The sequence below is a fragment of the Microplitis demolitor genome, chromosome 8 (assembly GCF_026212275.2).
Source record: "Microplitis demolitor isolate Queensland-Clemson2020A chromosome 8, iyMicDemo2.1a, whole genome shotgun sequence".
Taxonomy (NCBI): Eukaryota; Metazoa; Arthropoda; class Insecta; order Hymenoptera; family Braconidae; genus Microplitis; species Microplitis demolitor.
Window position 1 is genome coordinate 14,892,076 of NC_068552.1, and position 15,695 is coordinate 14,907,770.

The following is a 15,695-nucleotide window of genomic DNA, read 5'->3' on the forward strand; positions in this document are numbered from 1 at the left end:
AAGCTTTCATTTGTACGTTTCATAGAACTATATACACGTATAAATAGACATATGTATAAACATTTACTCGAGAGTTTGGTGTCAGCTTGTATTCAAAAGTAAGTTTTGCGTTTTGGTTAACGAGTTTAAATTAAAGTACCAAGTACCTATATACTATAATATATTTAACTAGAGATAATAATACTCATGTGCTTTAGACCCTGTTAAGTTGATTATTCGCTGGATAAATAAATTAATTACATCTTACCTAGAAGAGTCGTACTGTCGGGTTCATTAGGATCTTTTTCATTTTTTGATTCCTTTAACGGCTTTTGTTGCTGATGTTGATTTTGGTGTTGACTTTTCGTATCTTTAGATTCCTTTTGTTCTTTACTAAGTATGGGGCTGATTGTTGGGCCAAAAGTACCTCTTGTTGTTGAAAGCCCTCGTTGAGATATATGCCACCATCGTTTGCACCATGTTTCCTGTAACATAATTATTTTTTGTAACTATAGTTTATTAAGTAAACGATCGACTGTGATACACTTTACATTTTATTTCAATCCGCATTCACTCCGATTCGGAGTTTTAATATTAAAATAAACTCCCCTTCAGAGTAAATTTCACTCCAGATTTAATCTGCGTTCACTCCGCTAATTTTTTAAAGTGTATAACTGATTAATCCCAGTACATATTCCCTTATTCGTAGTGAATTTTACTGATTCGTTTTAAGAGAGAAGATTTCACGTAAAACGATTAATGGTTTACTAAAATAAATTATTGATTTAGTACTTGAGTTTCAATTAAATATCAGAGATCACAAGTATTATTTAACTTTATAATTATATTTCGCTCAGCAGAACTTTATTTTCCGTAGTTTGCGTTAGCTGGACGTTTATTTTGGCGTGATACTGTTTTCAAACTTTTCGTTAATCAGATTAAATTAATATTAACCAAATGTATGGTAATTTATTCTGAAATAGATAAAGTAAAATTTATTTTTTTCATTTATTTATTCTTTTTTTTTGTTTCTAGTTTTAAATAAACAATTTTTTTTTTTTCAACAAACGAGACAGATAAAAATGACAGCCAATGGGTGCAACGAAATTGATTTATTGGAACCAATAAAACAAAAAAAATATTTAGAGAAAATTTTTTTTATGACAAACTCTGCTTTATTTCTGAAAATTCAACGCGAATTTATCAGCAGTTTGTTTCTTTATGATTCGTGTGAATTTGTATAATTTTTTTTTTATTGTGAGAGATCATTGATCGTACAGGGGAATATTATTTTCGAGAGAATTTGTATACATCTTCATGCAAGCTTAAATTTAATTTTTCATAAGTATTCATTTATAAAAGATGAATAAAATTCAAATGAGATGTGTTCACTGTTATAAATTTGTCACTAGACTTAAAAATATTTTTCATTCTATAATATAAAAGTTTTTCAATTTTAGTGTATTTTTTAAATTTATACCTTATTTTTTTTTTTATCTTTCTGCAATGAAAGTTGCAAATTTTAAAAAAAAGGGAACTTATTGGTTTCCGTCCGATATTCAAAGATCGAGTTTCTATCAGATCTTGAGGTTTTGAGGTCCTAGGAAACTATTCTGACTATTTCCGGATGGACGTCCGTCCGTCTTTCCGCGCGCGCGCGCATGTGTGTGCGTGTGTGTGTACTGTGTTAGTTCGACGATATCATTGGAACGAATCAATCGATTTGAATGTATGTGGCGGCAATTGAAAGGGCTCACCAAGTCTTAGAAACTGATTAGATTTTGAATTCGATTAGTAAAGTAGTTGCCGTTACACAAAAAATAAAAACTAAAAAAAAAGTTTTTCTTAAGTTTTTGTTCCATAACTCATAAATCGCTCAACCAATTTATTTCTAAATTTGACCAAATCTAAATCTTAACAAACTTTTTCAATTGTCACAAAGCACCTGCGAATCGGTCGATTCGTTCCAAAGCTATCGTCGTTCCAAAATTATTTTTTTTCAGCGAAACAAATATATTTTTGGACCACTCATTTTTTGAGCTCTTCGAGCTCAAAATTTTACCAGTAGTAACATTTCCGAAGATCTCGAAAACAGCGGTAAGTTTTGGGGTTTGCCTACAGGTTCAACAATTTTTCAGATTTTTTTTCTTGTTAATTATACAAAATTAACACTTTACCACTCAAGTATTACTGAGTGTTAAATACTCTAACGGCTTGGCTTTAATCAAACCACTTAATCAAGATGAAAAGTAACACTTTACTGAATTCAATTAAATTCAAGCTGAATATGCAGTTTCACTTTACAGTTTTCTTTATATATTTTTTATTTTTATAGATATTCAAATAAAAGAAAAAGAAATACGTGAAGCTATAAATGAATTTTTTTTTTTTTTTTTTTTTTTTTGCAATAAAAGCTCACATTATATTTTAAAGTATCAATAAAAAAGTATTTTTATTCAAGATAAATTCATTACTCGAAGCCAAGAAGATTTTAGATATGATCGATGTCATCGAGCAAGAAAATTTAAGCATCGTACTCGATCACAGTTCTTTTCTTACGGCAAGTTCACTTAAATTCAATGCACGTATCGTCCCATAGGTAATCAAAGTAATATTTATGAAGTCGTATAGGCTCGAGAGAATTTATAAATTCAAGGAAAAAAAGAGTGTTTACAGTTTACTTATGAACAACAAAATATATTTTTCAAATTTTCAATACTTTGTTTTGTTTATATATTTCTACAAATGTCTTTCTGACATTTATGCTCAAGAATAAAATACTTATGATATACATCGAAATATTATCGTTTTATTTGATGAAATAAACCGTGCCAATTTTATAAGTAATCTATCCTACGTGCTTAGATCGACAAGTGAAGAATGTTTTTATGTGGGTGTTTTAGATTTAAAACTTTACAAACTTGGTAGAATTATTCAAATGTTTTCGTTGGGAGTTGGAAAAAAAGTACAGCGATAGTTTATATTTTTATAAAAAAGTGAAAGGATGAAAAAAAAAAAAAAAAAAAAAAAAAAAAAAAAAAAAAAAAGAGCTTTCGTAAAAGACGAAGCATAAAAAATCGCTGCCACAATAAATAAGTGGTTTGCGACTCTGGCTTAAAGTCAAAATAAAAAAATCTAGTTAAAGTCTGCATAAATGCTGTAAAGTTTAAATAAATTCTCGGAGCTGTGACATTAGTTGTACTTGTAGTGTATAGTGGCATACTGTGGATTGGTGGATACTGGCATACATCCAGTTATGTTGGGTACCATCATCATTTCAATTTTATTTTTGTGAGCTTATAAGAGTGGACTGTAAAGCTGTCTCTCATCAGACTCGGAATGCGGATTTTCCCCTTGTCGCTTTTAAAATCAAAGCACGAACCACATCCTCTATCTATATGTAAGCATGTATAATTTTATATGAGAGTATATTTTGAAACTTGTCGCCAAGTGACTATCGACAACACTTTCCGAGAGGACTTTAATTAGTTTACCCGGGGGTTTTTTTTTTTTTTAATTATTTTTTTATTTTGTGATGATGAGTCCTCTTTGATGTCAATGTAAAAAACGAGTTTTATTTTCATAAAAATTCGAACATGTTTTTATTTTGTAATTTAAAATATGTAAAGCGCTTATTATATTAAATATTTTATGAACAAATATACTCTTTGGCGAGTGATTTAAATTGAAAATAGTTATAGATTTTATTAAAATAAATATTTATTGATTACACAAAAAGTGGGTGTAAATGTGAGCTTTTGTTTTTTTTAGCATTCGAAATTTATTCACGACCTGATGTATATTTTCAACCTGGACGTTTTTCCTTCCACGAAGAACATTTCTATTGATCGACACTCCTTTAATTCATAATTATTAAATTTCTCGATGGGTCACGGTCAATTTATTACTGTCGAGAAAACCGACTAAAGGGACAAAATGGAATTAAGAATGAAATATATGTGATGATTTTGTAATGCTAAGGGTAAATTTTTGATCGATTAACATCCGAATGTCAAGGTTTTGATGCTGAATAAAATGTAATGTAAAAAATATATGAGAAAACATCCCTAAACATACTGATGCTGGGTTAATTTTTTTTCAGCCTATACATACTGTGAATTATGTTGACTTTACCTTATTTTCTTTTTATTCATGACTTTTTTCGTGTCGCTTGGATGAATTTTATGTTACACACTAGTAGACTAGATGTCGAGGGTTTTTTGACAAAAGGCGAATTGGAAAAAAAAACTACTATTCGGTTTTGTCTACCGTATTTTTACGCTCTATTTTCTGGTTGCCTGGGCGGCATATTTCCGTGTAATGGAGAAACTTCGAAACGTCAGGTGCAAAAATAAATAAAAATTTGCGATGCTTAACACTGAGGCAACAGTATATTTTACAGTGATAATAATACGATACGATACGAAAAAATAAATAAAACGAATACAAAATTTTAAAAATAAAATAGTGACTCTCAGTAAACGAATACGAGCGAAAAATTTAGTTCGAGGTTTATTTAAAAATAAAAGTATTTGATGGAATATTTGTAATAGAAACAAGTTGAAAAAATATATAAAAAATGGTTTATCCATCAATTGGCCGTTTCGAGATTTACTTTGCCCATTGACGTACAAAGTAAACATAAATTTAATATGTATGCAGTTTGGCTATTGAGGTGGACATTTTTATCAACTATTGATTATCGATAATTATTGTGTGTATTTAATTTATTAAATTTTAATTGAACTTCACTTTATTCTGAAACAAATTTTTTTATTCCCTCCTAGTTATTAAAATATAGAAATAATTTCTTTACTATTAAATGGGATTTAAAAAAATACTGATAAAATTTTTTTTGAATTAATCGATATCTTTTTAATTAGATTAATGAAAAAATAATAAGCACCCACGATAATGGGGATTAAAAGATAACCGATATAAAGGATTTGCAGATAATAAAAAAGACTTAACAAATAATCACGTAACTAGGCTATTAATAAATAATTAAATTCAATGAAAGGACTCGTCTGCAGTGGATTAATATAATAAGCAAGTATCGAATAACCAATGCATACATTAATTAATTGAATTTTAGAGTTCCATTCATTTATGGCATACTCAATTGTAAATAACTGTCTCTTCAGCTTAAAAATACTTGTCGTACTAATATAAATACGTACAGTATCTACGTTAGAGATAATAGAACCTCTTGTTTATTAAAAGTACTTTTAATATTCCAATAAGTCTTATCAATAATTTATTCAAGTATTGTTTTTATTTACTTTGATATGAAATATTTTCTATTGCAAATACACTGTAAAAAGCCGGGGTAGGTCTAGGCTGTGTAGGTGTTAAATTTCACACCACTTGTAGGTGTTAAAATAACACCACCGTCAGTGTAAATATTCTTTACCGGTGTTAAAAAAATTTACTGGTGTTAAAATATTTTTCGGTGTTGAAAATTTTTTTTTTTATACTGATTTAACACCGGTATTTTATGACCGCGAAATTACACCGCCTACACCGGTTTTATTTCATTTTAGCACTGCTATTTTTGAAGCGCACAGAGATTCTAAAATAAAGAGAAAAAAAATATCTAAAATTTTATTTTATATTTATTATCTCGATATTTTATCGCTATAATTACGCGACAAATAGATAAATAAATAAAAAAAGTTTATTTGCAAAAAAAAAAAAAATATATGTATCAAGGAGATTTTCATATAATAGCTTTTGTGCAGTTTGTGACAACGAAGAAAAAATGGAGAACCAAATGAATGAATGCTTAATTGTCATAGAGTTTATGTACAATCGTGCAGAAAAATATCTCGACTTTGCAATTTATTCTTTTCTACAAAATAATTCGCTTGCATGACACAAGCAAAAATTTATATATCTATACATGCATTTTATTTTTCATAAATATAATTTTTCCTTTTTATATACTGGGCGATTTATTTTAGCAAAACTTTTCCATTATTTTCTAAAGCGTCTACGGTTGTATTTTCCTCGACTGGCGACCCGCTTTGGATCTCGTCCCGAACATGAAAACTGGGACACAACACTGGCAAAGGTCGTGTTGCAGAGAAGAAAAAAAAGACAACTTTTCATCGATATTGCATTATTATTGATTCTATAGACATCTTCTCAACCTAACATTTCTGAAAATGATTCTCGTATGAATTTTAAAAATAATTTTACATTCAAGTAGATAAAATGAAATTTAAATATTATTATTCCGGGTTTGCATATTTTTTTATGGATATCTATATTGGAAAATACTTAACACAGTTTCTAATCGTGTTTAAACTCAAATTTTACAATAACTAAGTAACCAGTGAAAAACTTCGATATTTACTCATCAAAGAAGCGTTAAAAGATTTAGTTATTACAACGAAAAGCAATAGAGGGGAAAAGACAAGCAGATCGATTCACGTGGCGCCCGTCGCGAAACCTCCGCAGTCTCGACGATCCCCTAGATAACCTTGTGTTCTACTCCATATCCTCCACATTCATGTAATAAAATTACAACAGCGCAAATACTTGTAAACGATTATGAGCATATATCCTTTATTATTATTATTATTTTTTTTTATTTTTTAATCCTTTCCGCAATTTAAAAAATTTTACTATGTACATTCGTGTACACAGTGCGAATAACAAGAAAAACTAAAAGGAAATAAACATTAACAGTCATACAGCTCGATTATTGGACTCCATTTTCACTCTATTTTCATGGATTTGAAGATCGGAACGTTTTTCGCGCAACGAAAATTAAAAAAATTCATGTAATTCGACTGCTTAAGCGATAGTTCCGGGAATTGGGGGGTCTAAGATTGCGCGAAGAACGTTTCAATTTTCAGGAAAATCTGTTTTCGATTTCTACTCGCATTGAATTCTTTTAAAAAAAAATTTACCGATTTTGAGTAGTCAACTAATTTAAAAATTCTACTTCTGAGACCGTTTTGTATAAATGACTTATTGGAGTATGGAATTTCTAAATGTCTATTTTCCCTTAAATTTTCATTCGGAATATAGTATTATTATTATTATTTATAATGAAAATTATTATTAATTCTTACTATATATATATATATATTCATAAAGATCCTGGATGATTTTCCAATATAACCCGCACGAAAAAATATATATCCCAGTAAAATAGTATATATCCGGTTTATATCTTTAGTATTGTCGTATGTATGCTTTTTTGCCGGCATATATTCTCGGATATATCTTTTTCCGTGTGGGAACAAAAATAAGATTCCAAAATTTAATGAATAAAAGATTATTCACACCAAAAATATAAATATTATGACCATGCGCAATGCAAAAAATTATTACTATGATTATTATATTATTATTATTAATTGGAGAAATAATATAAAAAATGAACAAATATTATATTCCCATATTCTGATTACTTTGTATCTGTAACTTTACATTTACAAAACTTATTTCAGAAATACATATTGTCATGTAAATGCGAAAAGAGATTATTCCGCCTACTTATTGTCAGTTGAGATTTAAATTTCTGTTTACATTTGTTTTAAAATATATTTTCTTTGACATTTTTACTCTGGATGTAAAAAAGTGCAACACTGAGTCAAGAGATATGCAATTTTGATTGTACAGAAAAAATCTGTCGCTATCGCATGAAGACGTCGGTTTCTGGATTTAGAGAAAAAAAACGCTGAAGATGGAGGAATAGATAACAAAGAAATAGGTCGCCTGCTTTTACTTTTATTTTAGTACATACCGCAGCTACTTTATACTACATATATATACTTTAGATAGAGTCTAGACAATTGCAAAATGTGTGTAGTACTCTACTGTGTAAGTAAAGGAATTGCTAGCTTGTCACGCGGAAACGACATTTTCTCTCACCGCATATTCCCCGTCGATACTATTACTTTGTACTTTACTTTATTTCTGTAAAGACTATAATATATAAATATACACACCTAAAACATCCCTCAAACTTATGTAATATATGTCTTTGTGTATATTGCTGCTGGTATTACTTGTTTGTCCTCATCAGAAGACAGCTTGCAAAGCATTTTAAAATAACATAATAAAAATGACAAAGTGCTCTTAAAATAATTTACCAGACTACACACACTCGACTTTGCATAAAATTAAACGCTTGGATAAATGCTGAAAATATATATTACAATATTTTCATGAAAGACATTTTTATTTATTAAGAAAACTTCATTTATTATTATAAATATTAAATATTGTAAATATGTTTTTTAATTAGATTGAATCGAGGTCATTACGATCCGGCAAAAAGGGATTCATTTATGAGTCAAGTATAACCGCAGTTTTAACACGTGTTTGTATAACGACATAGCAGTCAAACTGGTTATCAAAAGCGAAATAAAAAAAAAAAAAAATTTTTTTAAATTGCCTCCGTTTAATAAACTTTTAAATTTATTTTATTCAAATCAAGCAATTACTCTTTGATCAATCAAATGTGTCAATACCGATATAAATAAAACGGCAGTTGCAAGTTGAGTGAAATAAATAAATTGTAGAAAAAATTAAACCGTCAAAATTAATTGACACACAAAATAGTTATTTTATTTGATATGCTGATTAATTTATCTGTAATAATGTATTCATAGTTACACAGCTTAATATTTCATGATAATTAATCGGCATACTTGTTATCAATTGCTAATAGAGAATAAGGAACTAAGAATAAGTACTTAAAATCCTCATGTTTTAATAATACGACAATAATATTTATTGTTTATAATAACTCCCTGTAAAATTTATTGTTCAGATCTCCTCCAAAATTTAATATTTAAAAGTTTCTTCCATAATTTATGCCGTACAAGCCCATTTATATATAGAGCTCGATAAATTATTTTTGAAAGGTTACTCCGAAATATCCAATAACTTTCAAGTCAAATGTCACACCTACTGGTCCAAAATATCTAAACCTATTTATAAATATATAAAAAAAAAAATTTATAATTAATATTGCTGACAAATAATTATCATCATATTAATTATTTTCCTTAGAATATAAAAGATGATATGCACTAATATTATTAAGGTTTACATATAGTTATATTGATAATGACATTATATTATTACATCACATGCATGTTCGTGAAAAATAATTGCGTAGAGGTTGACAACCTCGCGAATGTGACACGAGCGGTAATAAAAGTATTACTCTCATTCTTATTTTATTTAAAACATATATAAATATACATATATTGTTTTTTCTTTTTGACTTTTATTCTGGGAACAGTTTAAACCCAAGTTGAAATCGCCGCGGATCTACGACCCGTAGCGATTAGTACCATCTTACATTTGAGTATTATCACTTTTACTCAACTGTATAGTGATAAGTACTTATATATATTATACATGTGTATGTAAAATATAGAGTAATCTGGCTAATTAATTCAGGAATATTTGACTGTGGTATTAAAATCACTGATGAGTAAAACACGCTAGTGAAATTATTGATTTAATAATAATTGTGCTCATTATGAATTCACTGGCTTTTAATATATTTATTTATATATATGTATGAGTGTATTGTATTTTTATATATATTATTTAAATTAACACAATTTTATAAGTGTAAACCGCGGACTTTAGGGCTCTTTGTACGTACAATGTATAATATATACAGTGTACATAGTACAATTGTATTGTAAAACTCTGTGAACTATAGAAAAAAAAAAAAAATACGATAAGTAAAGGTAATTTTTTGTTGCTGCAGGCTAAATCGATAAACTAGAATATTTTCAAGATAATGAAAGCGCATCATTAAATTCCAGTAAACTTAAAAAGTAATGGTGAAGACTTTTGTAGGAAAAAAATTTTTGCTTAATAGTTTAATGAAAAAACTTTTGAAATTAAAGTTGACATAAAAGTTTGCGCGTTTATATCAAAATTCAAGTGCACATATTAATTTTGTATTTTTAAGTACATACTTCTTGTAGAAATTTTCATGCACTTGAAAATTAGAACGTTCTTCGCGCAACGAAAATGAAAAATATTTATGTAATTTTACTGCTTGGGGGTGGCTGCAATATTCGGTTGACATACCAGCATATATATACGATACGTTTCGGAAATCTAGTCATCCAGTAGATTTTTATGAGTGTAAATGTAGCAGACATCAGACAAATTTTAAATTATTAATAAATCGAGTTAATAATTAATAAAATAAAATTTTTAAAAATGCGCATTTAAAAAATTAAAAAATTATTAAGTACATTTTTTATAAATAGTAATTTTTTAATTATTCAACCTATTTATTTTTAATTTTAAATTTGTCTGATGTCTGATACATTCGTACTCATTAGATTTTTTACTTTCAAATTTTTTTTTTCATTGCGCGAAAAACGTTCCGATCTTCAGGTACATAATTTTTTTACAAAGGTCTAAATATATAATTGACCTCGCAAACAGTTCTGTATTGAGGTAAATTCACTTGAGATTAAAATAATAATGTCTTGAAGTACGATAGCAAATGTACAATAAATTTTGATGAGTAGTTAATCTATTTGTGAGGGTGGTTATTATTCCCTGTGGGTTTTAGACTGAGTAGTATAGTAATTATATTTTATAGATAAGAGTATATATATATATATATACACAACAATAATTTAATAGCCTTGTCGATAATACCAATAGTTAAGTTGTATAAATAAATATATAAAACTGAAATTGGCTGACATCTAACAATTTCTTGATTTTTTTCAAAACCATAAATTATAAAAAAAATATTTCTAAAAAACTGCACCTATAGTTTTTTAAATTTTTTACATGTGCAATGTTTTTTTTTTTTTTTTTTTTTTGTAATTGATTAGTTGTAGAACATCGGAAAATTGTTAATCATCTACTACCATACAGATTACATAAATATCAGGTAAAAATTCTGAGAAAATGTTAATTGATGATGTTTCAGTATGTGACGATGATGAATGAGTCACAATACAAAGCTTAGCAGAGTAGTCAATGAAAAATGGTTATCGTTTTATTTTAAAAAAAAATTAATAGTATGTGATAGGCCGATATTGTCTATAAAGTACAAACGGCGGGTATGAACGGGCCAATCAAAAATTACCAGACAGTTTTATCATGCAGGCTCGGTTATTATGATGATCGGTGATCAACCGGTGGATTTATGATAAGTAGTTGCAAAAAAATAAAGTAAAATAAACAAAAAATAAGCGAATAATAAAAGTTAATTATGATTGATAGTTTATTTAAGCCGATTTAATTAAACTCACATTATGGTATCTTCGGGGAGTAGCCAAGGACGCGACACTCAAACCACGGGTAATCTCCAGCCGAAGTAAAACCAAGGCGCGACACGTTACACTGGTGGCAGCCATTTTTTAACGTAAACACGATTAAAACACACAATAAAACACCTGTCAGTAAAGTTTTAACTTAAAAAATAACTATTCTTTATCTATACTATTTGTTGACTAAATTGCGAGGTTCGATACGCCGTATCGTGAGCCGTGTTGTCTACTGAGCACGATAGAATGTAAATAGAGAGAGAAAGAGACCACCGGCCGCTCTCGAGCGACTGGAAGTTCTAAGCCGGAGCCGAATCAGGTTCCGAGCGCGCCAGCGGCGTCTCTGCGCAAGTTTTACTGCGCACTTTTCGGTTACCTATTGAGATTACTGGTTTTTAAATTTTACCGCGCTTTTTAGTTACTGAGAGAGCAACATGCGCAGCAGTTTTAAACGTCTAGAATATTCTAACCTTATCTTGTGACGAAGAACGTGGAAAAATTGAACAGATTTTTATAATTTTTTTAAATGGTTGGAGATTAATAATAATTTGTATGACAAACAATTATTTTTTTGACATATTTTTATTTTTGACTGGTTATAGTGATTTTTACTTTTTTTTAACTGTTTAAAAACATTTTTTTATAATGACGGAAGTTAAAAAAGAGATTGAAGAATTAAAACAACCAATTTTTCAAAGTCTAAGTGCTGATAATCCAGAAACAACAACAATTGAAAGCTTGTGTGTCAATTGTGGTAAAAATGTATGTATAGTATATGTATATATATATTTTTTTTCTATTTAAATAAATTTATTATTGACGACTAATTTTTTTTTATTTCACAGGGCGAAACTCGACTATTGTTGACTAAAATTCCTCATTACAAAGAAATTGTTTTGATGTCATTTAGCTGCGATCATTGTGGTTTTGAGAACAATGAAATACAAAATCCAGGAAAAATAAATGATAAAGGGATTAAAATAAAACTAACAGTATCAACGAATAAAGATTTAAACCGGCAAGTTGTTAAGTCGGACTATACGAGTATTAAAATTCCTAAACTGGATTTTGAAATTCCATCTCAATCTCAAAAAGGCGGTGAGTATTTTATATTCATATTTATAATTAGTAGTATGGCTTATATTCAGTATATGTTTATGTGTAATTGTCATTTACAGAGATAACAACGATAGAAGGAATAATTGATAGGAGTATAGAGGGTTTGGAGCAGGATCAGCCAAAGAGACGTGAAGAAAATCCTCAAACAGCTATTGATATTGATCTATTTATTGCCAAATTACGTGGACTTAAAGTCCTCGACGAACCATTTGAAATAATCTTTGAAGACATCTCAGGAGAGACTCACGTAGAAAACCCGAACGCCCCACATCCTGATAAAGATTGTAAAATTTCTCATTTCGTTCGATCAGAAGCGCAAGATAAATTATTAGGAATTTATGCTGAGTACAATAGTGAGCTACTGAAACCTGCCGATAAAGATGAATTTACTTATGAGGATATGCAGAGTGAAGTTTTGCAGTTTCCTACTAATTGTCCTGACTGTAACTGTCCCTGCAGTACAAATATGAAATTAACTAGTATCCTTTTACATGAATTATTATTTTATTTTATTTAATATTTACTTCAATCTACTTAGTTCCTTAATCTAGTTTAGAAATACCGCACTTCAAGGAAGTCGTGATAATGGCGACGAATTGCGAATCATGTGGCCACAGGACTAATGAAGTTAAAAGTGGAAGTGGAATTGAACCCGAAGGCGTGAAAATAGAAGTCTTAGTAAGAGGTAAAGATGATTTTAGTCGTGATGTTTTGAAATCAGATACCTGTTCGATGGAGATACCGGAACTTGAGCTAGAAGTCGGTCCAGCTGCGTTGGGAGGACGTTTTACTACGGTCGAGGGAGTTTTGACTGCGACTAAAGAACAACTGACATCTGGCTCGGCGTTTGGAGATAGTAAAGATGAGGAGGCTATCAAACGAATGAATGATTTTATTGTTGAGTTAGATAAGGTGTTGAATGGTGAGCGCAAGGTTACTATTATTTTTGATGATCCTGCGGGTAATAGTTACGTTCAGAGTCTTGCTGATGTTGGTTGTGACGAGGGACTGAAAGTTGAGAAATATATCAGGAGTGAAGAACAAAATGATGAGCTTGGATTGAGTGACATGAAAGTTGAGAATTATTGACACTTTTATTGAACTTAATTACTATTTTATTTGGGTGATTAATTTTTAACATCACGCATGTACTTTACACTATGATGAGTCAGTTAAGATCTTCGTGTCTGTAAGAAAATAAATAAAAAGAAGATAAAAATTTTATAATTTATAAAATTAATAATAATTATACTAATTTATATTTATTACATGATTGGAATTGCGTCAAGTTTTTTTAATTGAGGGAGCTTCCGCATCACTTGTGATCTCCAATATTCTACCTCCAGATGTTCATTCAATGGATTATTTGTGAATACTAATTCTTCGAGATTTGGTAGATCTTGAAGACGATTAAATTCCGTCCAGTCTTTTACTAAATTGTTACCTATATACAAAACTTTTAATGCCTTTAACACACTGACGCCTTTTAGTTTCTCAATAAAATTATAAGAGATCCATAACTCTTCCAAATTATCACCGATTAATTCTAATCCAGACAATGTTTTAATATAATTACGACTTAAAGACAAAATTTTTAAATTCTTTAACGAATCAAGATTTGATATTTTTTCGATCATATTTGTTGCCAGAGACAGCATTCTAAAAAAAAAACATTTTGTTTAGCAGCTGATTAATTTTTTATTTTAAAATTCGTAGGAAAAAAAAATGTGTTAGTTAACTAACTCGACATTTTTTAACAGTGACAAACTATTATCCATTTTCTCAATCGGAGGCCATTGAAATGATAGAATTATTTCTTTTTCAACACTCGCCGATTTTCCGGTTGCACTTTCCCACCTCTCGATAGCTTCTTTGCAAGTAGATTTCGCCTAAATATAATTTTAAAATAAATAATTTAATTTTATCTTATAATTAAAACAGTAAATTACCATTTATTTTATTCACTTTATTAAAACAAATAAATCAATAAATTTCTAATTGCTGAAATTATCTACATATTAATGATTTAACATTCATTTGTTATCAAACTATTGCATCTTATGTTTTGATATAGTTTCCATGAACACTACCGCTAATCTTCTTACACCATCTAAACAAAAATTTGAAATTCCGCATAATTATTTCTAAACACTGGTTTATTCAAACTTATAATTTTTAAATCTAATACTCACTCCTTTATAATTATTACAAAGTTTTTATATTAATTAAACATAATTTTATTTTAATATTTAAATATTAAAACAATTTCTGTCTTCTTTAATTTGTTTTAATCCATCAATTCTGCGAGCGGATAATTTAAATTTAAATTTTCGCGCCATTAATTAAATTCTTTTGATTTTGTAGATGACGTGGGTCGTCGCCTTAAAATCGCAATTTTCAAAAATTCCCGCGTAATTCAATAAAAAAAAACCACAAATTAATTAATAATAAAAAAATTTGTATATTTAAATATTTAAAATCTTTGAAAATTTAAAAATACATATAAAGTAAAATTTTTAGATGATTCTGAAGTTGGCAGACAATTAAAAATTTTTGTTTTTTTTATTTTCAACACATTAATAATAAAAAAAAAAAAAAAAAACTAAAAATACGCGCACGTAGAAAAACAAAAATGCTATAGGTGCAATTTTTAAATATTTTTTTTTTCTTTAACAAATCTTTTTTAAAAAAAATCAAAAATTATTAGACGTCGAGTAACGTCAGTATCACAAATTGCATGAATGAACCTGATGTTAACACATAATTGACAATTTTCGGATTTTTTTTCCCAACGAATCAATTTTGAAAAAATAAAAACTAAAAATATCCACTTGAAGAAAATTTAAAAAACTACTAGCGCGATTTTTTCAAATATTTTTTTTTTATAATTGAACGCTCAAAAAAAAATAAAAAAATGATTAGACCTCGGTTAACTTCAGTATCATATTGCATGAATGTGAATGTAGCAGACATCGGACAAATTTAAAATTATAAATAAATAAAGTAAATAATTAAAAAAATAATATTTATAAAAAAATGTACTTATTAATTTTTTAATTTTTTAAATGCACATTTTTTAAAAATTTAATTTTATAAATTTAAAATTTGTTTGATGTCTGCTACATTCACGCATATCAAATTTCACACATCTTATATTATTTCAAAAATGCAATCAATGTTTAAAATGTAAGTAAAAAAACAGCGGTAAATTATTTATAATAAAAAAGAATTTGAATATAAGAATTCACGCCGCCGCCAGATATTTGAATAATTTATATCTTTAGTCGCCGAGCGAAAAACGCGAATGAAAAGGTG

The 15,695-nt window shown here is 28.4% G+C and overlaps 3 protein-coding genes across 3 annotated transcripts in view; 1 reads left to right on the forward strand and 2 right to left on the reverse strand.

The window, feature by feature from the left end:
- LOC103573175 (calcium uniporter protein, mitochondrial) overlaps positions 1 to 11,546 on the reverse strand; it is a 35,806-nt gene extending 24,260 nt beyond the window's left edge. Inside the window, exons 1-2 of the mRNA XM_008552141.2 lie at positions 11,247 to 11,546; positions 248 to 464 (exon numbers count right to left, since the gene is read on the reverse strand). Coding sequence (XP_008550363.1) covers positions 248 to 464; positions 11,247 to 11,351 — 322 coding nt within the window. The 5' untranslated portion in view covers positions 11,352 to 11,546. The remainder of the gene's footprint in view (positions 1 to 247; positions 465 to 11,246) is intronic.
- An 82-nt stretch (positions 11,547 to 11,628) lies between these two features.
- LOC103573172 (zinc finger protein ZPR1) lies at positions 11,629 to 13,566 on the forward strand. The gene is made up of 4 exons (XM_008552138.2): positions 11,629 to 12,023; positions 12,107 to 12,359; positions 12,440 to 12,859; positions 12,937 to 13,566. The coding sequence occupies exons 1-4, from the start codon at positions 11,907 to 11,909 to the stop codon at positions 13,467 to 13,469; spliced, it is 1,323 nt and encodes a 440-aa protein (XP_008550360.1). The 5' UTR covers positions 11,629 to 11,906; the 3' UTR covers positions 13,470 to 13,566.
- A 47-nt stretch (positions 13,567 to 13,613) lies between these two features.
- On the reverse strand, positions 13,614 to 14,660 carry LOC103573173 (dynein axonemal light chain 1). Its single transcript, XM_008552139.3, has 4 exons — positions 14,573 to 14,660; positions 14,330 to 14,490; positions 14,124 to 14,269; positions 13,614 to 14,039 (listed from the first exon to the last, which is right to left on the reverse strand). The coding sequence occupies exons 2-4, from the start codon at positions 14,330 to 14,332 to the stop codon at positions 13,646 to 13,648; spliced, it is 543 nt and encodes a 180-aa protein (XP_008550361.1). The 5' UTR covers positions 14,333 to 14,490; positions 14,573 to 14,660; the 3' UTR covers positions 13,614 to 13,645.
- Between the last annotated feature and the right edge of the window lie 1,035 nt (positions 14,661 to 15,695).